Here is a 21,627-nt window from a genome sequence, read left to right as displayed (position 1 = left end):
GCCTTGTTGCCTGGAGTGCTGTAGTGCGCTCTACAAATACAAAAATAAAATAAAAAAATAAATACCTGTCCTGAAACAGGTTAACACTTTAGGAGTATATTTAGATGCCAACTTAACCATGACAAAACATATGAATGCCTTAGCTTCCTCCACTTCCTATACAGCCAAACGTATAGCCCTTAGCCGGCAGTTCCTCACACCATCCAATTGCACCACGCTAGCTAGGGCCTTAATATTATCCAAATTGGATTATTGTAATGTTCTCCTAGGCACCTCCAAGGCGAATATAGCACAATTACAACGCGCAGCCCTAGGATTAAAAAAAGCAAAAAAAAAAAATCTGACCACATCAGAAGAGAGCTCCACTGGTTGCCCATCAAAGCCAGAACCCTATATACAACACTATGCCTTACCCATAAATGTCTTACTAATAAAGCACCCAGTTACATCAAGTCTGTCACTGTAAAAGAGTCGAACAGAACGATTAGATCTAACTAACTCGCTTCTGCCGATCCCGCGCTACAAGAGCAGTAGAACGGTAGGTAGGAGTTTCACCCTCCCACTCAACATGAAAAATGAAGTCTCTTTCCTAAACTTCAAGAAGCTACTAAAAACTTGGCTATTTAATACATTCTAACTTGAAAGGGTCAGTCAAATATCACTGGATCCCAATTGTCCTGTATGTACCAATGCAGTTCTGTTGTAATTGTTTCTGTAAATTGTAATCACTATGCTTGTTTTCCTTATGAATAAGGTCTGTAAAATGTGTCCTAAAGCTGTCTAACTACGGGTGATACCTCAGGGTCTGGGCGTATAACAAATGTAATAAATAAAATAAATAAGAAGGCAGTCTTGTAAGACAGGTGTTTGAGACTCGACTTGTGCATCGGCTCGAAAGGGGGTCCCATGAGCTTAGCAAGTACAACATCGGGATCCCATCCTGGCGGCGGGTTCCAAATTGGAGGGTGGAGTCTCTTTACTCCCTCCATGAATGCCTTAATGACAGGCACCTTCCACCACAAGACTTTATTGTGGGAAGTGGTATAGGCTGATTAGGCCGCCAGGTGGACCTTCAGAGAGTTAAATACTAACCCCGAATCTAGCAAGTGGAGCATATAAGTTAGAATGTGGGAAGGAGTAAATTCTATGGGGTTAATTTGTTTCGACTGGCACCAAATTACAAATATCCTCCACTGTCAAAATAACAGTGCCAGTAATTAAGCATTCTTTAAAAAGGCAATTGTTTGTAACAGTCAAGCAAACTTTGGAAAAACCTTTTAACAGTCAAAGTTGGTGAATATTCTTTGGATATTTACTTATCAATAACACCAATATATTCTTTAGACAGTTTCAGAAAGGAAGGGTTAAAGAAAAATAGAAAAGGTTAGAACATTTGCTTATAATGTGAGGACAATTGGAATCCTTCAATGATATCTAGGTAAGCCTTTCCCAGCAGAAAAAGTGTTCAACAAATGTCAATCTATGAGGGACAAGCAATGCGGATTCAGAAAGGTGCCTTTTAGGGAGCCAGGACAGCCAAAGTTATTTGGGGAAAGTCGATAGATCTGCTGCACTTCTTTGATAAAGTCTTTCACAAAAAAGTTGAAATCAATTTAGTAAGTTAAGGAAGTGCAAATCTTGCGATACAGCACGACTTAAGGAAAGAAAGTAAGTACTCACAAGCGCAAACAGTACCTCTGTGTTAGAAGAAAAGTGGTCCAGCTGTATTCCGTCTTGCTAGAGCCAAGCAGACCCTGGTTCCTGAACCTCAGTCGTGGGAACAAGAGGGAGGACGTCTGGAGGGCTCCTGCAGCAGTACTCAGGAAGCTCGTCGGCAACTACATGCTCTCTTCCATTCAGCAGCACTTCACGGTTTCAGCGCTTCGCAAACAGCACCGATACAGAACAAATCTCTGGTTAGACTTCCCTTGTTCCCTTGGCCATGATTCAAGAAACACACTTGCTCCCAGGGAAGGACCATCAGTGGGCCAAGAGTTGGGGATGCCACAGGTACTTCTCCTCTTACTCGACATATTCTAGAGGAGTAGCGATCCTTATACATAAGAGGATTGGCTTCCGCCATGTCCACACATCCAAAGACATCGAAGGGAGGACAGTCCTCGTAAGTGGCATCATAGATGGCCAAAAAATCACCCTTGTCAACTCCTACGCACCAAACGTAGACGGCCCTGACAACTTCAGCTGGGTGCTATCCCATCTCTCGTCTCGAGACCCCGCAACCATAATCTGGGGTGGGGACATGAACACAGTGCTGAACCCGGTGAAAGACAGATCCCACGCTACCCCACACCCTCCGTCCAGAGCCTGCCTCCAAATAAAAGAAATATGCAAAGCATTCGACCTGAAAGACTCATGGAGAGCATCAAACGGAGAGCGGCGAGAATACACATTCCACTCCGCACCACACAACTCTAGCTCTAGAATCGACTACCTTCTGACCTCAAGGAACGGCCCATGGACCAGCGGCTCATGCGACATCCAACCAAGAACTCTCTCAGACCACTCCCCAGTAACTCTCGTCCTCATCCCGGCTAATCCCAAACCTCCCCTAACGAGGTGGCGCTTCAAAACAGGCTCCATGCGAGACGAGGTCTTCGCGACGGAACTGAAGAAGGAGATCTCGATGTTCCTTGAAGCCAACACAGGGTCAGTTTCCTCAGCCAGCACGCTCTGGGAAACTCTGAAGTGCTACATCAGAGGGGTCTGCCACGCCAAAGAAAATGGCATCCTGAAACTCATAAGGCGGGAGCTGGCAACCAGCGAAGAGAAGCTAAAACAGCTAGAACTTCAAGGCACCGACACAAACAACCCAACAAGATCAGTCGCCCTGAGAGAAGAGCTACAAAGATTCAGGAACGCCGCCGATCGCGAAGTGAAATTCCTAAACCGCGACAGATTGGTCAGGCAATACGGCGAGGGGCAAAAACCGGGCGCTCTTCTGGCAAACTTGGTCAGAGCCGACAATAAACTGCCCCCGATAGAAGGGATCAGGAACAAACAGGGACAAATGGCCCACACCGACGAAGACATGGCAGAAGAATTCAGGCTGTTTTATCAAGAACTCTACAGTACTAGACACAACGGAGACCCAACCGCCGCAAGGGAGTACCTAGAGGATACTGAACTGTACTGGGTCGAACAACCCCTGCGAGAACCGCTGAATGAGCTAATCACTCAAGAGGAGATTATTGATGCCATAAAATCCCTCCCGAACTCCAAAGCTCCCGGCCCAGACGGCTTAACCGGGGAGTTTTACAAAGCCTTCGCACACACCATCGCTCCCCTTCTGACGGCAGTTTATGAGGAGTCGTTGGAGAAGGGATCCCTCCCCCACTCTACCCGAGAAGCCAACATCATCCTTCTGCACAAACCAGGCAAACCATCGGAGGACTGTGCATCATACAGACCCATCTCCCTCCTCAATCTCGACAACAAGATACTCGCGAAGGTACTTACCAACAGACTACTACCACTGATGCCCACCTTGGTACTAGCAGATCAGGCAGGCTTCATACCGGGCCGCAATACAACCTTTGGCATCAGGAGGCTGTTCAGCGTCATCGAAGCTCTCGATCCCTCAGCTCAAGCAATCGCAGTCCTCCTCGACGCCGAGAAGGCATTCGATTCAGTGGAATGGCCGTTCATGTTCTCCGTACTCACCAGAATGGGGCTGGGTGCGCGCTTCATCAAACTTGTTTCTCTATTGTACAACAAGCCACGCTCCAACATCATCGTAGGCACGGCAAAATCCGCTCCCATAGAGCTCCAACGGGGCACCAGACAGGGCTGCCCGCTCTCAGCACTCATCTTCGCCCTGATAATGGAACCGTTGGCCTCCAACCTAAGAGAGCATAGACAACAAAGAGGGCTCGTAATCGGACCGCACAAGCTCATTACGTCCCTCTACGCAGACGATGTGGCATTGCTCATTCGGGATCCCGAAGAAAATCTAAACCCGGTCATGAGGGAGGTAATCAAGTTTGGAACAGCCTCCGGCCTGAAGGTCAATCCAGCGAAGTCCATCATATTCCCGCTGACCCCTACTACCAAACCATTCGCGGATGACTTCCAGTTCACATGGAAAACGTCCAAAGTCCGGTACCTGGGGGTCCATATGTCCCTGAGTTACCACGAGGTGTTCCGCGACAACTACGAAGAGGTAGTCAAGTCCCTCCAGGAAAAAGTGACGCGGTGGAAGTCCTTACCGCTAACGCTCTGGGGGAGAGCTTCCCTGGTCAAGATGGTGATTCTTCCAAAACTGTTGTACCTATTCACCAATATCCCTATACTGCTACCCCAAACCTTCCTGAAAAGACTAAAGAGTATGGTCCTTGAGCTGCTCTGGGCAGGCAAACCAGCCAGAGTGGCGCACGCAACGTTGACACTCCCGGTGATGAGCGGGGGCCTCGCCCTCCCAGACCTGGAGAAGTACTTCTGGGCAGCCCAGGCGCAATTCCTCAGCCATTGGTACGCCACCCATACAATCAGACCTCACGTGCAGGTGGAGCGAGCCCTGGCTACCCCAAACTTGTTAACAGCAGTCGTCTTCAGCCAAATTCCCGTCCCCAACTGCACCATGAACGCAATGCTTTCAACGTACAAGGTCTGGAAGAGACTGGCTCAAATATACGGGGTACAACCTCGATACTCTCCGTTATTGCCTGTAAAGTTCATCCCAGGAGTTCCACTGACATCTGAGAAAGTATTTCACCAGTGGGTTGACAAATTACAAATAAAGACCCTGGGAGACTTCTTCACGGAGGACGGCTTTATAACACCACAACAAGCAAAATCGAAAGGCGGCAACACCGCACTTGACACATTCCTATATTTCAGGACCAGGTACACTCTACAAGCTCTCTTGCCAGACTTCCCCCAACAACCCCCAACCTGGCAACTACTCCACAATGCCATACAGGCGCAAGGCGAGGGCAAGCTGGTGTCGCAAATCTACAAATCCATCATCACAGACACGACACCCAAACTTACTCAGGCAAAGACCAGATGGGAGAGGTCCCTACACATGACCATTCCAGAGGAAGATTGGACCTACATCCTGAAACAGACACAAAAAATAGCTCTCAACTCTCGCCTTAAACTAATTCATTTCAACTTCCTCCACCAGACCTATTACACACCAGCAAAAGCTAACAGACACCACCCGGAGGCGGATGCGAACTGCGAGAGATGTGGGATGCAACCAGCAGACTTCGTCCACCTCGCATGGGAGTGCCCTGAAATAACACCCTTCTGGAGCCGAGTCTTGGAGACGACAGCAGCAATAGTGGGTGAGGAGATACAACCGAGCCAAACGGCAGCCTTACTCGGCATGACAAAATCACTTTCCGCCCCGTCAAGGACATTGGCAGGACTCCTGTTGACACTTGCCCGCAGGAGAGTGGCTATGGCCTGGGGTCGAGGCCCCCCTCCAACAATCCCTGCCTGGCGCAGGGACATTCTTTACTGTCAGGATGTGGAAACGGACTTTATTAAGTCACTACCCTTACATGCCCGCCCACCTGACATCTGGGGCCCGTTAGTACAATTCCTGTTAAACGAAGCTGAGGAGACACCTGACATTCGGCCAGGCACCCCTGGCACAGGAACAAGCCAGCTGTGATGACACAGAGCTAACAACACCGGCCACATGTCTCAAGTAACCGGAAAAAGACTGCACACCCATAGGAGTCACAGGACTGAGCGGGGGGGCAGGGGGGAGGAGAGGGCGGGAGGGAGGTAGGACATGGCGCAGAGTTAAAACCACCCTAATGTGGGTGCGTAGTTGTTTAATGTTTTAAAAATCAAAAATAAAGGTTTTAAAAAAAAGAAAATGGCCAAAAAAAGAAGACCGGGCCATTTTGACAAAATGGACACCCATGGGTGCTGTACTGCAGCTGAGGGTTCAGCCTGCGGTAGAAAGTACAATGGTAGTAAAGATTAAACCACAGCCACCAAACATTTAAAGTAGTGAGGGTAACAACATTTTTTACATGAGAATGTAGGATAAGGGGCTACCAAGTAACCCCCCCCCCCACAGCACTCTACATAAGATGGTGTGTGCTTGCTTAAGTAAGATCAATTTCACTGTACTATTCTTGGGGACAGTAGTTCACTCAAGAATAGATATTTAAACCTTGAGACATCCAAAGGACTTCTCAGTGACGCTGCACTGAAGGTTCAGTGTCTCACTATACAAAAAGCAGATGCCTATGGAGTTTGTCAGACTCCAAAAACAGTGAAAAATCGAAATCAGGGAAAAACACGAGGGGGAGAAAAAAGGTCCCACTCACTCAGGAGTTAAAATTAAAAAGTCCTAAGTCCAGCAAAAGAGGTGGGGGGTCTCCAAGGTTGAAGGGAATTAACACAGAAATGAAAATTCTCCACAACAATCACCAAATCACAAAAGCCACCAACACCCAGAAAGAACTATTGAACATCGTAAATGAGATGAGAAATCCCCCTGGATGCAATAACACACGAGTACCTCCAAAGCAACTGTGATCTCGCAGACCACTTTAAAATCTCTGACATACATCGGACCATACAAAGTAGACCAATTAACCAGATCGTTCACCATTCCCTACCTATCCTGGAACCACGAACAAGCAGCAAAGCTTTGCTCAAATGTCAAGAGAGAAATTCCTCAAGCTGGTGAAACAAAGCAACAAAGTAGGCTCTCCAAGGGACCCTTGCCCACCTGACATCTATAAATCAATCCTTACACAGGGCACACCATCGGAATGCCACAAAAGCCTCTTCAACCCATCACTCTCAACAGGGAGAGTACTGCAGGCTTTCAAATCTGCGTACATCAAATCACTCTTCAAGGACACACAAGCCATATGGAAGACCTCGCCAACTACAGACCGATCCCTATGCGGCAAAACTATTGAGACACATGTCTAGGAACAAACACTGGAACATGTAGAAAACCACCAACTATTGAACCAGGCACGAGTCAGCTACAGACCCTTGAATGGGACAGAGATGGCACTTCTCTCTACTTGGGAAGACCTAAAGACCAACGCCAAACTCGGCAGTAATACTACTCTACCTCTCTGCAGAGCTCGACAGAGTAAGCCACAACATCCTCATCAAAAGACTGGAAGAAATGGGGATCACTGACAGCGCTGCTCTGGATTAAATCTTTGTCTGAAAGAACAGAAACATTATGGATAAAACCATTTAAATCTGCACCGCGGGACACCACCTGTGGAGTACCACAAGGATCCTCCCTATGCCCTCTACTCTTCAACATCTACATGAGTCCATTAATCAACCTCATCAAAAGACACTGCTTCACTTGCTACAACTACGCAGATGACACCCAAATCTACAAAAGCGAAAATGTACGAGGAGAACACAACGCTAATAGAATGTCTCAAAGAACTCTACGAATGGATAATCACTAACAGCCTCAAAGTCAAAACGACCAAGACGAAAATCATGATTAGAAACAAGGAAGCAACCAGTACATCCCATAATCCACAGAACTAGGAACAGGACCCACACCATCCAACCATCCAAAATTGTCAAAACCTTGGAATCCTAATGGACGAGCTAACCATAGAAACGCAAGTAAACGCAATCAAGAAATACTTCTTCCACACACAATAAAAAAGATTCAACCATTCCTCTCCACGCACAAAAGACTGGCCATCATCTCTCTCATCATGTCCACGATAGACTACACCAACACCCTATACCTCGGAATGCCGGATTTTTTACTGAAGAAACTGCAACATATACAGAATGCAGCTGCCAGACTTCTACTCAAACTCTCACATAGTAACCACATCACTCCAGCGCTAAAGATGCTACTTTTGCTGCCAGTCAAAAAACAAATCACATTCAAAACAATGTGCAAAACTCCGAGCAATCCATGACCAGGGAACACAAGTCATACAAAAGAAAAGCAACATTTATCAGCCGACCTCTCTCAGATTCAGTGACGACATCCGCCTGGACTCTAAATCATACACAAGGAAAAAACTCTGTGGTTCAGCCTTCTCTTGCCTAGCCGTTAAACTTTGCAACTCCCTCCCCAGAGAAATACGAACCATGAAGGACCATCTAAGATTCAGAAAACATCTAAAAATCCTGGCTCTTCAACTCACAACGGGACGAAAACGAATGAGCAACACCCATGTCACATGGAATGAATGGAAAGATGGGAGACTAGGCCAGTCCACAGAGAAGGGTGGGAAGTAGAGAGGCCTCCGAATGGGAGGGAGACCCAGGTGCACCAGTTCCCAAGGAGGGCCCTACCGGAAACAAAAGGAGTGAGATGGAATTGAACAGCAGACAGAGGGCATTGTAATTAGAGGGGAAAGAGTGGCGACCGAACAGATGAACCACTGGGCAGAGGGAGTTCAAGGGCAGAGGGAAGAGGTGACCCCCCACCACCTCAAGGGACCGTGGAGGCGATGGTTGCTGCACACCGCGATGTGCCAAGTGATGTGGACATCCAGTAGTCTTAACACGGAAGGGGTGTGTTCCGGGGGGGGGGGGGGGGGTCCACGGGGGGTTTCACCACTAAATAGCCCTGTTAATGACCCACACCTCTGCACAGAAAATAGGAGTGGGAATTGCAGCACACAACAATGTACGACATTGGCAGGGCTATGTGCCACAGGCGCCCAAACTGAGGGGGTACGATAATGTTTCACCACTACCCAACCCCAGTAAAAATACTAATTCCCCTGCAAACACCTCTAAAACTCTAAACACAAACATCTCTACAGCACGACAAACTGCATGCTCTTAACTGCACCGCACCAACAAAACAAGCCAGACCTAGCCTCGCACAACAGCACATGACAGCTACAGACCGAACAAAATCAGCGAACGGTGCAAACCAAACTGAAGCTGCCAACCGCACATCACAGCCCTCTTGATCTTTTTTCCCCGTTCAGTCCTACCAACGTATTCCCTCCCCACACCTTACAGATCGACCAGAGCCCCAAGGACCACTCAGGTGGTGATAGTGTGTGGCATAAAAATCCTTCAACATAACATTAAATATTGCGTAAGTGTTCCCTAACTGAATGGTATAAAGTGTTGATTGTACTTGCAATCAATCTGCTCCCACTCCTGAAGGCACTGGGTTGGCTGCTGAGCCACATTTACTGGTTCCATGTTTTAAAATCGCGGCAAAAAATGGCTGCGATTACAAAATATCGCGTCAAAAATGCTGTGGTTTTTTGCGCCACAAACATTTAAAGGATGCGGGGGACACCCCGGCAACCGCCAGACCCATTATACCATTTAAGGGGCACGGGGGACACCCTCTTAACCCCTGCTCCCCTTAAATGGTATAATGGGGTACACCTTTACCGGGTCAAACCACTGCATTTTTGTCGCTATTTTCTTTACCAGCGACAATTTTGCCGCAATTTTATTACCCGATACCGATTTGCTACGGATTGGCCTTGAGAACAACCTATGTTGCCTAGCTGGTAGGCAGATTTCCCCTCACACCCTTAACGCAGGGACATAGATGAAATTACAGGTCTTCAAAAGCATGATAATGGCCCATAACATCTGTACTTCACATCCGCATGATCCTAAAAGACAGCTGGAAAAAGGGAGGAGTAGAGATGTGAAAATGACTCCTATAATGGAGACACTCGGTTTGACTTTCCTTTAATCTTACCTGAATTTTTCTTTTCTTCCGCACTTTTTCAATCTTTTCATCCAATGTAGTTGCTGCTGCTCTCTGTAATTGAACATAAAAACATATTTTTAGTGGGCATACATATAAGCCGTCTCTAGCCAAGGAGTGTCAGCTATTGAAGAACGTAGTCACATTGGCCGACAACCTTTCACTTAAAACAAGTGCACTAAATAACTACCCTTCACCTTCAGCATGGTCTCTCTATGACCTGTTCCTGCTCACACACCGATACCCAAGGTTGTAAAGATACATGAGGTCTTCCCACATGTACTACCTATAATGTAGAATTTACATTTTATTTCCTTGGTATGTGCAAAACGAGCAAACATACAATACTTTTTTTCTAAGAAACTTTTGCAGATGTATTTTCACTTGGCCACTCTAAGAGCATACAATGTATTATCTTCAACTTCATTTTATCATAAAGGTATAATGTTTGTTTATTAAGGAGACAGAAAAGTGCAATTTAGTACCAGGCTTGTATATAGATATAGGACACAGAATTTTAACGGGGTGAAATCTGGGGTGTCTTGAGCTGCATAACATTGAATTCTCAGTTTGTCCTCCGCATGATCATCTTTGTCACACTATGCTGCAGGAAACCAGTGTCGCAACACTCCACCTGCTAGTGTCATGAGTTATACTCAATCAAAAAGCAGAGGCACTTTTGTTTTTCTGCGCTTTGGTTATCAACAACACAACTTAGATATATATTTCGGCCACAAAAAAAAGGACAATATAATTCATATGTAAGGAAATAAATCATTAACTTAGTTACAATTCTAAAAGTGGCACTAACAAAATAGTTTTTCATATGTAATTCACCATCACTAAACTCAAAACAAATTACACTACTATTAAGTCTGCACACATTTCGCAAAGAAGGTTTTGGATCCAGGTACGGTCCCCACCCACTGTGAGCCTCTTTGGGGTTCTGTGCTTGAGGTCTTTTCAAAGTTTGTAATAAAACCTGGCATCTCTGTATGACGTCTCTGCTGGTCTTATTCTCTCTCATTTACTCTTTTAATGTCCTTGAACTTGGTTTTAGCCATTGACATTTTCATTCACAAATTCTTTCAAAAGTTCTGCTTTCACCCAATATCTTGACTTCAGAATGTGGACTTATTTGTTGATCGTTAATTCAGATCGTCTTGGGATGGGCCTGACTGGTATGGTACACCCACCCGCAACACATTGTGGTAGAACACGACTGACCTTTCAGCAGCATGATAACTGCCTGGTGTCTTGGGGTCTAGTCAGCTGGTGCTCTGAGGACAAGATATGGTGCGAAAACATAAGGGCTAATAATTGCAAATTTCCAAAATCTATGCCTTGCCATGCTGCTAAATTCACAGACTGTGGCTTTGGATGAGCCCTCTGCTTTTGCTGTTAGGCAAGCAAATTGTGTGTGTTCTAGGTCCTTTCATCGCCAGGCATTTCTACGCATGCATTTTAAACATGTATACAATAACGAAAAAAGTTCTCCACTTTATTTTTTGGGGAGTGCCCAAAGCCCCCCCACTATTTTTAACTCTAACCAACCAACCTCTCCCCAAAATAATTCGATTCACCTTTTCGTTATTTTTTACACGTTTAAAATGCAGGCGTAGAAATGCCCGTTAATGAAAGGACGTCATACCAATTGTGTGCTACTTGAAGTGTTGTGTTCTACCACCATGTGTTGCAGTTGGGGATACCATACCAGTCATGCCCATCCCAAGACATTCAGAATTAGGGTGATGGTTTCTCTAACAGTTTGTGTACCACTGTATGAGGAGTACAAAAAGCGCAAGCATATATCTCGGACCGTGCCATCCACAGGGCATTGCCAGCCCTTTGTGTGGAACCTGGATGCACGGATTTGATATGTTGCATTTCTATTTGCTGCCAATATACACATGTGCACCCAAAAAGTTAAGATGGGTGTAAAAGGGTTTGGGGGAAAAAACCTTTCACCTAAAATGTGAAAGTAGGAAAGTCTATTTCAGCCACGTCAAACATTCCACAACGCCACCTAGTAGCCATTGCTGGAAGTTCAACTCCAGTTCTAAGCCGCAACAGCAAGGCACTGTGGGTATGCAAATTAGCCCAAATGCAAACCTTTTCTCGAGGAAACACTCGGTCTTAGAGAGCAGTGCTACTTTGTACATTGCTCAATCAACCCAAGACAGACATTTTGCAAAGCTGTCAGATCAAACCTTTTTAAACTTTCCATAGACCTTTTATTGTTTTGTTAAAGGCCAATGTTCCAACCACAAGGCTGCATTGCTGATCCGTAATAAGGGTGAATCCAGGTATGTAGTTGTCCCGTAAGCTTTGCAAAATGTCTGTCTTGGGTTGATTAAGCAACATATAAAGTAGCACTGCCCTCCAAAACAAAGCATTTCCTGGAAAAGGTTTGCATTTGGGCAAATTTGCATACCCACCATGCCTTGCTGTTGTGGCTCAGAACTATAATATGCATATTATTTAGTTCCCCACCTCCAGAAAATCTTTCAGAGAACTCCTGGGATAAGCTACCACTTGTGTTCCTGCTAGACAATACTGCAGAGGGTGTCTCCTAGACCATTCTCTCCTCAAGACGTTCTCGCTCTGAAGCCAAATATCCTTTTACATGCACCAGATCCAAATCTGCTGCGACACCATAGATAACATTAGGGAGGGAGGTTCCCCCTGCTGGCTTGATTGTATATAGGCGCTATACAAATAAACAATGTGTTTCAAAGTGCTTCAAGGAGGGAGGGAACATCGGAGAATACAATTACATTCTTACAAGTCCTTGAAACAGATCAGAATGTGAAAAATAACCATCATATCATCAAGAGGAGGGGGTCGAGGGGGGAGAGGAATAGAAGGGGTAAGGAGAGGAACAAACAAGAGACTATCCATAAAAGGTCAACGACTGTTCAAGATAGTGCAGGGGAGGGAGTGGGAGTAGTCTTTTATAGCTGAGCGCGGGTGAGTGAATTTCATTGAAGGCATCCATGTGCCTTTTGTGTGCTTTTTGCCTCGTGTGTCCTGCAGCCCCAGGCCCTCCTTCCAGTCGGTGTCCCCTGCCTCCCCACCCCGCTCCCACTTCCCGATTCCCATCCCTCCCGCCTCCCAGCCCGCCCACCACCCCCGTGATTGGTTGAGTGGCCAGCGCCCTGCAGGCCTAGTGAACGGTTTCACCGCCCGCTCGTTTCTTTGTAGCTGAGCGCGGGTGAGTGAATTTCATTGCAGGCATCCGTGTGCCTTTTGTGTGCTTTTTGCCTCGTGTGTCCTGCAGCCCCAGGCCCTCCTTCCAGTCGGTGTCCCCTGCCTCCCCACCCCGCTCCCACTTCCCGATTCCCATCCCTCCCGCCTCCCAGCCCGCCCACCACCCCCGTGATTGGTTGAGTGGCCAGTGCTCTGCAGGCCTAGTGAACGGCTTCACCGCCCGCTCGCTTCTTTGTAGCCGAGCGCGGGTGAGTGAATTTCATTGCAGGCATCCGTGTGCCTTGTGTGCTTTTTTGCCCTGTGTGTCCTGCAGCCCCAAGCCCTCCTTCCAGTCGGTGTCCCCTGCCTCCCCACCCCGCTCCCACTTCCTGATTCCCATCCCTCCCGCCTCCCAGCCCGCCCACCACCCCCGTGATTGGTTGAGTGGCCAGCGCTCTGCAGGCCTAGTGAACGGCTTCACCGCTCGCTCACTTCTTTGTAGCTGAGCGCGGGTGAGTGAATTTCATATCACGGCATCCGTGTGCCTTTTGTGTACTTTTTTGCCCCGTGTGTCCTGCAGCCCCTGGCCCTCCTTCCAGTCGGTGTCCCCTGCCTCCCCACCCCGCTCCCACTTCCTGATTCCCAACCCTCCCGCCTCCCAGCCCGCCCACCACCCCCGTGATTGGCCGAGTACCCAACGCCCTCCAGGCCATGCCCTGATTGGCTAGCAGGCCCTGAGTCACCAGCCATTACAGACCTTCCCAGGGCAGCCTCCTGCCCGGCAGCCCCCTGCGACTAAGGACCCTGGGACAAAGGACAGCTCATACAGAGACAGCTCCTAACCGTATCCGCAGGAGAAGCAAGAAGCCAACAATAAGCAAGTGTGGGAAGGGCAGGGCCTGAGGCAATCACTTCATGCCATACTACCCAACCACGCATCTAACAAAGCATTAACACTGTAATCCAATCATAGCTGTAGCATACTTGCACTTGGAAACTCTAATCTATACATGCATGAGTAGATTTAAATGTGCGCCCAATAGCCTCCCTTGAAAGTTACATCTAGAAGTGTGCCCAATAGCCTGTCTGTGGAAAGCCACATTTAGAAGTGTGCTCAATAGCCACCATTGAAAGTGCACCATTTGCATTAGAAGTGTACCCAATTGCATTTAGAAGTTGCGCCCAATAGCCTCTCTGAGAAAGTTGAATTTAGAAGTGTACCCAATTGCATTTAGAAGCTGTGACCATTTGCATTAGAAGTGTACCCAATTGCATTTAGAAGTTGCGCCCATTAGCCTCTCTGAGAAAGTTGAATTTAGAAGTGTACCCAATTGCATTTAGAAGCTGTGACCATTTGCATTGGAAGTGTACCCAATTGCATTTAGAAGCTGTGACCATTTGCATTTAGAAGTGTACCCAATTGATTTAGAAGCTGCGCCCAACAGCCTCTCTGAAAGTTGAATTAGAATGCTCCCAATTGCATCTAGAAGGGTACCCAATTGCACTTAGAAGCTGTAACCATTTGCATTTAGAAGTGTACCCAATTGCTTTAGAAGTAGCGCCCAACAGCCTCACTGAATAAAGTTGAATTAGAAATGTTCCCAATTGCATCTAGAAGTGTACCCAATTGCATTCTAGAAGTTGTGACCAATAGCCAGTCTGAGAAAGTTGAATTTAGAAGTGTACCCAATTGCATTCTAGAAGTTGCGCCCAATAGCCGTGAGAAAAGTTGAATCTAGAAGTGTTCCCAATTGCATCTAGAAGTGTACCCAATTGCACTTAGAAGCTGTAACCAATAGCCTCTCTGAGAAAGTTGGACTTAGAAGTGTATCCAATTGCATTAAGAGCCGTACCCAATTGCATTCTAGAAATTGCGCCCAATAGCCTCTCTGAGAAAAGCTGAATTTAGAAGTGTACCCAATTGCATTTAGAAGCTGTGACCAATTGCATTTAGAAGTTCTGACCAATAGCGAGAAAAGTTGATTTTAGGAGTGCCCTCTCAAAGTAAATTGAATCTAGAAACTGACCGAATATCTTCTCGGTATACAGGTGAACTCGGAAATTTACCTATTAAACTAATATCATCTCTGCCGGCAAATTGCATCTAGAGAGGATCAAATAGTCTAATATCGTTGCAGTCTCTGACCTGTTGAACCTAGAAGTGTGCCTAGAGGCGTGACACCCCCGTTCCTAGAACTACAATCAGGAAACCCTCCTAAATCAACCTTAAAAGTCCGCACCAATCATGAGTGCACCCACCCCACCAGAGTCTCTCAGAAACGAGCCCCGTGGACCACCCCCACTCTCCGACCTGCCTTCACTCCCGCCCACTCGGTCCCAAATCACCCCACCCTCGTCCACACTCGCTTCCACTCCCCTCTCCAAACACCAAGACAGAGGAGCACGATGGCGAGCCACTCACCCCAAGACCATTCATCCCCTGAACCCCCACCACCGACCCGCCAGCATTGCCCATACCTCCTCCCCTCACTATCAGACCTGGCACACCCCACCCCAAAATCACCCACCAACAGCCTTGCCCTCATACCCCCACCACCTTCCCCCGCCGACCGCACTCCTTCCCCTCCCTAAAAACTGCACGCCTAGCCCTAGCACGAACCGAAGCTGCTTCCCTCTCCCCCTTTGACTCCCCCCACCCTCTCACACACACCAGTCGCAGCAAAGAAAATAAAGAGGAAACGCTCCTGGTCCCCCTCAATCTCTCAGCACTCCTTGTCTCGACCCACCACCTCTCTCCCGCAATCTCCGCCTTCCCCCATGGCCTCCGCCTTCCCCCATGGCCTCCGCCTTCCTGAAACCCCTCTCCCTCGATTTCTCATCAACTGCAACTGAAACTGCCAACCGCCCACACCTCTCCCTCAAATCCCCCAACCCAAACCCGGTCATCCTATCACACCCAACCACCCAGCCCCGCACGAAACCTGCCAATTTTACGGCACGCCCACTATTCCCTTATAGCATCACCCACCTTACCCTCCCCGCTTCACTCTCTCCACCACCGCCCCATCCCGCTCCAGCACCGAGACCTACCTTACCTGCCGATGTGAACTGTATCCTATTTAACGCCCGTTCCGTAGCAAAAAACAGACATTGCATCTATGACCTCCTGGCCTCTGTCAAACCTGACCTAGTGTTCATCACTGAAACCTGGTTCTCCGATGACTTTGGCCCAATCGCTAGTGAAGTCTTTCCCCCCTCCCAGTCCCCCCCCCCCCCCCCCCCCCCCCCGACTACTCCCTCATCCCACTGAACCGTCCGTCCAGAGGAAGTGGAGTAGCATTCGTATTCAAATCTCTCTTCCGTGCCTCAATCGTAGACAACCAACCCTCCATCCCATCCTGCGAATCTCTCCTCGTTAACCTTTCCCTCTCCCCATCGCTCTCACACATCTTCCTAATAATCTACAGGCCCCCTGGCTACGATAGACAATTCGCAAACAACCTTTGTGATTCCATCGCCACCCTCCAACTAAACCATCCCAACCTCACCCTCCTTGGTGACTTCAACATATGGCTCGACAACCCCACCAACCCTATGACACACTCCCTGGTTGACGGTTTAGATGCAATTAATCTCCAACCCCACATAAACGGCCCGACCCACTACAAAGGACACACTCTAGATGCCATCTTTAGCTCCAACACCCTGATTCATTTAAAGCCCCCCCATCCCAATCATCTGGTCCGATCACTTCATGCTCTCGTTCACCATCCACTCACCCGACCCCCTTCCCGTACTCGCATCCGAACCTCCGAATTTACGCAAATGCTGGAAAAAACTAATGATCACTCTGGACCTAGCCGAGGCACTGCTCCATTCTCCACCACCCACCTGGCGTCCCAATAACCAACTAACCCCTGAGGCCTTTGACTCATGGCTCAACGCATCTCTCCTGCGACTCACCCCCCCCCCGTGTAAACCATCAACCCGCCGTGGCCCTTTCCCCAGATGGTTCACCCCTGAGCTGAAGACCACTACACGAATTTACAAATACCTAGAACACAAATGGCAGACAGAGAAAACCCACAAGAGCAGGACCACCTTGGCCCGACACCTATATCAATACAAAGCCGGAATTCGGAAAACAAAAAAAAGCCCACTACAACTCCCCAATCCTAAACTGCAAAAACCCAAGCAAAGAACTACACAAAATCATCTCAGAATTCACCAATCCGGCTTGTAATACAACCGTCCTGACCCCCTGACATCACTCTGCGACTCACTCTCCCTCCACTTTTACAACACGGCTATCGAAAGAACAAAAACTCTAAATACCAAACTGGCTCTACTACAGCCTCCGGGCAACCCTCTGCCCATACCAGCCAGCCCTTCAACCGCGACCTCTACGCAACCAACGTTTGAATCCTTTAGTCCAATATCTCCAGAACAATTTCTCAAACTTCTATCTGCTGGCAAATCCTCTGCATCACCACTGAACCCTTGCCCAGCCACAACCCGTAAAGAAATTTTTGCTTCCCCCTGCGCAGGCGAACACGCAAGATCTATCATAAATTCCTCCCTCTCCTCCGGTATCTTCCCCGACGCATTCAAAATAGTGCACGTCAAACCTCTAATAAAAAAACCTTTGCTCAACCCGCTCGAGCCCAAAAACTACCGCCCAATCTCAAACACCAGGTTCCTTGCCAAACTCATTGACCGAACCGCCTACTCTCAACTAAATGCCTTTGTCGAAACCAACAACCTTCTAGACCCCGCCCAATCAGGTTTCAGATCACGTCACGGAACTGAAACCACCCTAACCTCGATCTGGGATGACCTTAAAATGACAGCAGACTCTTCGGGATGCGCCGCACTAATCCTCCTCGACCTATCGGCCGCCTTTGACACGATCAATCACTCAATCCTCCTACACCGCCTCCACTCCCTAGGAATTCGTGGAACCGCCCTTAAATGGATAGCTTCATTCCTCAAAGACAGGCACCAAATAACGACACTCTCCAGCTTTACCTCACAAGCCCGACCAGTCGACACGAGAGTCCCTCAAGGAGCATGTCTATCCGCCCTCCTGTTCAACCTCTACCCGATCACCCTCCCACCAATAATTCGTTCACACAATATCCTATGTTACAACTACGCCGACGACACTCAACTAATTCTAAAACTCCTGAACTCGAAACCCAACTCCCGACCTGACCTTGCATCCTGCCTCCTTAACATAGAACTCTGGATGACCCAAAGCCACCTCCTTTTAAACCCCTCCAAAACAGAAATCATGGTCTGCGGCAACTCCGACCTTCTTCCGCACCCACTACCCTGGCCACCCGCCATGGGCAAATCACTGACACCCTCCAACACAGTGAAAAATCTTGGATGCACCCTGGACTTCGACCTAACACTCTCGCGCCAATTCAACAAGGTCTCAAAATCATGCCACTACCACCTCAAAAACCTTAGGCGCATCCTTCCATACCTCATTTCCCAACAGAGTCTCCGCGGTCCAATCAATCGTCATATCAAGACTCGACTATGGAAACCCCCTATACCTCGGAATTCATGCCTACCAACTAAATAAACTCCAAAGAGCACAAAACGCGGCAGCCAAAATGCTACTTGCGCTTGGTCCAAGAGACCACGTATCCCCTGCCCTTAAGACACTGCACTGGCTTCCAGTAGCCCGTAGGGTGGCTTTCAAAACATTATGCCTCTCCCATCGAGCACTACATAAAACTGGACCTCAATATCTTCAAGACAAGCTAATACCTTACCACCCCACTCGCACCCTAAGATCAAGCTCAGCCGGCCTCCTTGTAATTCCTAAAACAAACTGTCAGGTTAGGCGGATCATCATTCTCAGCCCTGGCCCCAACCCTATGGAACTCGCTCCCATCCCACATCCGCCTAACTGAAGATCTAACGGCCTTCCGCAAACTAGTGAAAACCTGGCTCTTCCCCTAAGACTAATCGGTCCCAAACTAGCTTCTGCACAATAACTCCCGCCCAGCAATCGACCTGAAGCAAGAAATTTACAGCTAAATAAACTCGAATGTAAACTATAAGGGCAAATGAGTGCGGAGGGCAAATGAGTGCGGAGGTGTGGGGAGGGCGGATGAGTACAGAGAGCGGTTGAGTATGGAGAGCAGAGGGGCGTGGGGAAAGGAGGAGCGAGGAGAACGGAAGAGAGTGGAGAACGGAGGCGCCTGCAGAGGAGAGTGCAGAGCGGACGAGCGTGGAGTGTGGACGAGTGTAGAGCACTAACGCGGTTGGACGAGTGGGGGGGGGGGAGAGAGCAGACGAGTGGGGGGGGGGGAGAGAGCAGACGAGTGGGGGGGGGGAGAGAGCAGACGAGTGGGGGGGGGAGAGAGCAGACGAGTGGGGAGAGAGCAGACGAGTGGGGAGAGAGCAGACGAGTGGGGAGAGAGCAGACGAGTGGGGAGAGAGCAGACGAGTGGGGAGAGAGCAGACGAGTGGGGAGAGAGCAGACGAGTGGGGAGAGAGCAGACGAGTGGGGAGAGAGCAGACGAGTGGGGAGAGAGCAGACGAGTGGGGAGAGAGCAGACGAGTGGGGAGAGAGCAGACGAGTGGGGAGAGAGCAGACGAGTGGGGAGAGAGCAGACGAGTGGGGAGAGAGCAGACGAGTGGGGAGAGAGCAGACGAGTGGGGAGAGAGCAGACGAGTGGGGAGAGAGCAGACGAGTGGGGAGAGAGCAGACGAGTGGGAGAGAGCAGACGAGTGGGGAGAGAGCAGACGAGTGGGGAGAGAGCAGACGAGTGGGGAGAGAGCAGACGAGTGGGGAGAGAGCAGACGAGTGGGGAGAGAGCAGACGAGTGGGGAGAGAGCAGACGAGTGGGGAGAGAGCAGACGAGTGGGGGAGAGAGCAGACGAGTGGGGAGAGAGCAGACGAGTGGGGAGAGAGCAGACGAGTGGGGAGAGAGCAGACGAGTGGGGAGAGAGCAGACGAGTGGGGAGAGAGCAGACGAGTGGGGAGAGAGCAGACGAGTGGGGAGAGAGCAGACGAGTGGGGAGAGAGCAGACGAGTGGGGAGAGAGCAGACGAGTGGGGAGAGAGCAGACGAGTGGGGAGAGAGCAGACGAGTGGGGAGAGAGCAGACGAGTGGGGAGAGAGCAGACGAGTGGGGAGAGAGCAGACGAGTGGGGAGAGAGCAGACGAGTGGGGAGAGAGCAGACGAGTGGGGAGAGAGCAGACGAGTGGGGAGAGAGCAGACGAGTGGGGAGAGAGCAGACGAGTGGGGAGAGAGCAGACGAGTGGGGAGAGAGCAGACGAGTGGGGAGAGAGCAGACGAGTGGGGAGAGAGCAGACGAGTGGGGAGAGAGCAGACGAGTGGGGAGAGAGCAGACGAGTGGGGAGAGAGCAGACGAGTGGGGAGAGAGCAGACGAGTGGGGAGAGAGCAGACGAGTGGGGAGAGAGCAGACGAGTGGGGAGAGAGCAGACGAGTGGGGAGAGAGCAGACGAGTGGGGAGAGAGCAGACGAGTGGGGAGAGAGCAGACGAGTGGGGAGAGAGCAGACGAGTGGGGAGAGAGCAGACGAGTGGGGAAGAGAGCAGACGAGTGGGGAGAGAGCAGACGAGTGGGGAGAGAGCAGACGAGTGGGGAGAGAGCAGACGAGTGGGGAGAGAGCAGACGAGTGGGGAGAGAGCAGACGAGTGGGGAGAGAGCAGACGAGTGGGGAGAGAGCAGACGAGTGGGGAGAGAGCAGACGAGTGGGGAGAGAGCAGACGAGTGGGGAGAGAGCAGACGAGTGGGGAGAGAGCAGACGAGTGGGGAGAGAGCAGACGAGTGGGGAGAGAGCAGACGAGTGGGGAGAGAGCAGACGAGTGGGGAGAGAGCAGACGAGTGGGGAGAGAGCAGACGAGTGGGGAGAGAGCAGACGAGTGGGGAGAGAGCAGACGAGTGGGGAGAGAGCAGACGAGTGGGGAGAGAGCAGACGAGTGGGGAGAGAGCAGACGAGTGGGGAGAGAGGCAGACGAGTGGGGAGAGAGCAGACGAGTGGGGAGAGAGCAGACGAGTGGGGAGAGAGCAGACGAGTGGGGAGAGAGCAGACGAGTGGGGAGAGAGCAGACGAGTGGGGGAGAGAGCAGACGAGTGGGGAGAGAGCAGACGAGTGGGGAGAGAGCAGACGAGTGGGGAGAGAGCAGACGAGTGGGGAGAGAGCAGACGAGTGGGGAGAGAGCAGACGAGTGGGGAGAGAGCAGACGAGTGGGAGAGAGCAGACGAGTGGGGAGAGAGCAGACGAGTGGGGAGAGAGCAGACGAGTGGGGAGAGAGCAGACGAGTGGGGAGAGAGCAGACGAGTGGGGAGAGAGCAGACAAGTGGGGAGAGAGCAGACGAGTGGGGAGAGAGCAGACGAGTGGGGAGAGAGCAGACGAGTGGGGAGAGAGCAGACGAGTGGGGAGAGAGCAGACGAGTGGGGAGAGAGCAGACGAGTGGGGAGAGAGCAGACGAGTGGGGAGAGAGCAGACGAGTGGGGGAGAGAGCAGACGAGTGGGGAGAGAGCAGACGAGTGGGGAGAGAGCAGACGAGTGGGGAGAGAGCAGACGAGTGGGGAGAGAGCAGACGAGTGGGGAGAGAGCAGACGAGTGGGGAGAGAGCAGACGAGTGGGGAGAGAGCAGACGAGTGGGGAGAGAGCAGACGAGTGGGGAGAGAGCAGACGAGTGGGGAGAGAGCAGACGAGTGGGGAGAGAGCAGACGAGTGGGGAGAGAGCAGACGAGTGGGGAGAGAGCAGACGAGTGGGGAGAGAGCAGACGAGTGGG

At 49.8% G+C, this 21,627-nt stretch overlaps 1 protein-coding gene across 1 annotated transcript in view; it reads right to left on the bottom strand.

Annotated features, from left to right (window-relative positions):
- DDX27 (DEAD-box helicase 27) overlaps positions 1-21,627 on the bottom strand; it is a 1,027,557-nt gene that overhangs the window by 929,043 nt on the left and 76,887 nt on the right. The window contains exon 3 of the mRNA XM_069651193.1: positions 9,677-9,739. Coding sequence (XP_069507294.1) covers positions 9,677-9,739 — 63 coding nt within the window. The remainder of the gene's footprint in view (positions 1-9,676; positions 9,740-21,627) is intronic.

Source organism: Ambystoma mexicanum, chromosome 3p, assembly GCF_040938575.1.
Source record: "Ambystoma mexicanum isolate Mex_15411 chromosome 3p, UKY_AmexF1_1, whole genome shotgun sequence".
Taxonomy (NCBI): Eukaryota; Metazoa; Chordata; class Amphibia; order Caudata; family Ambystomatidae; genus Ambystoma; species Ambystoma mexicanum.
The sequence above is the reverse complement of the archived record's forward strand: the minus strand, read 5'-3'. Positions and strand labels throughout refer to the sequence as shown.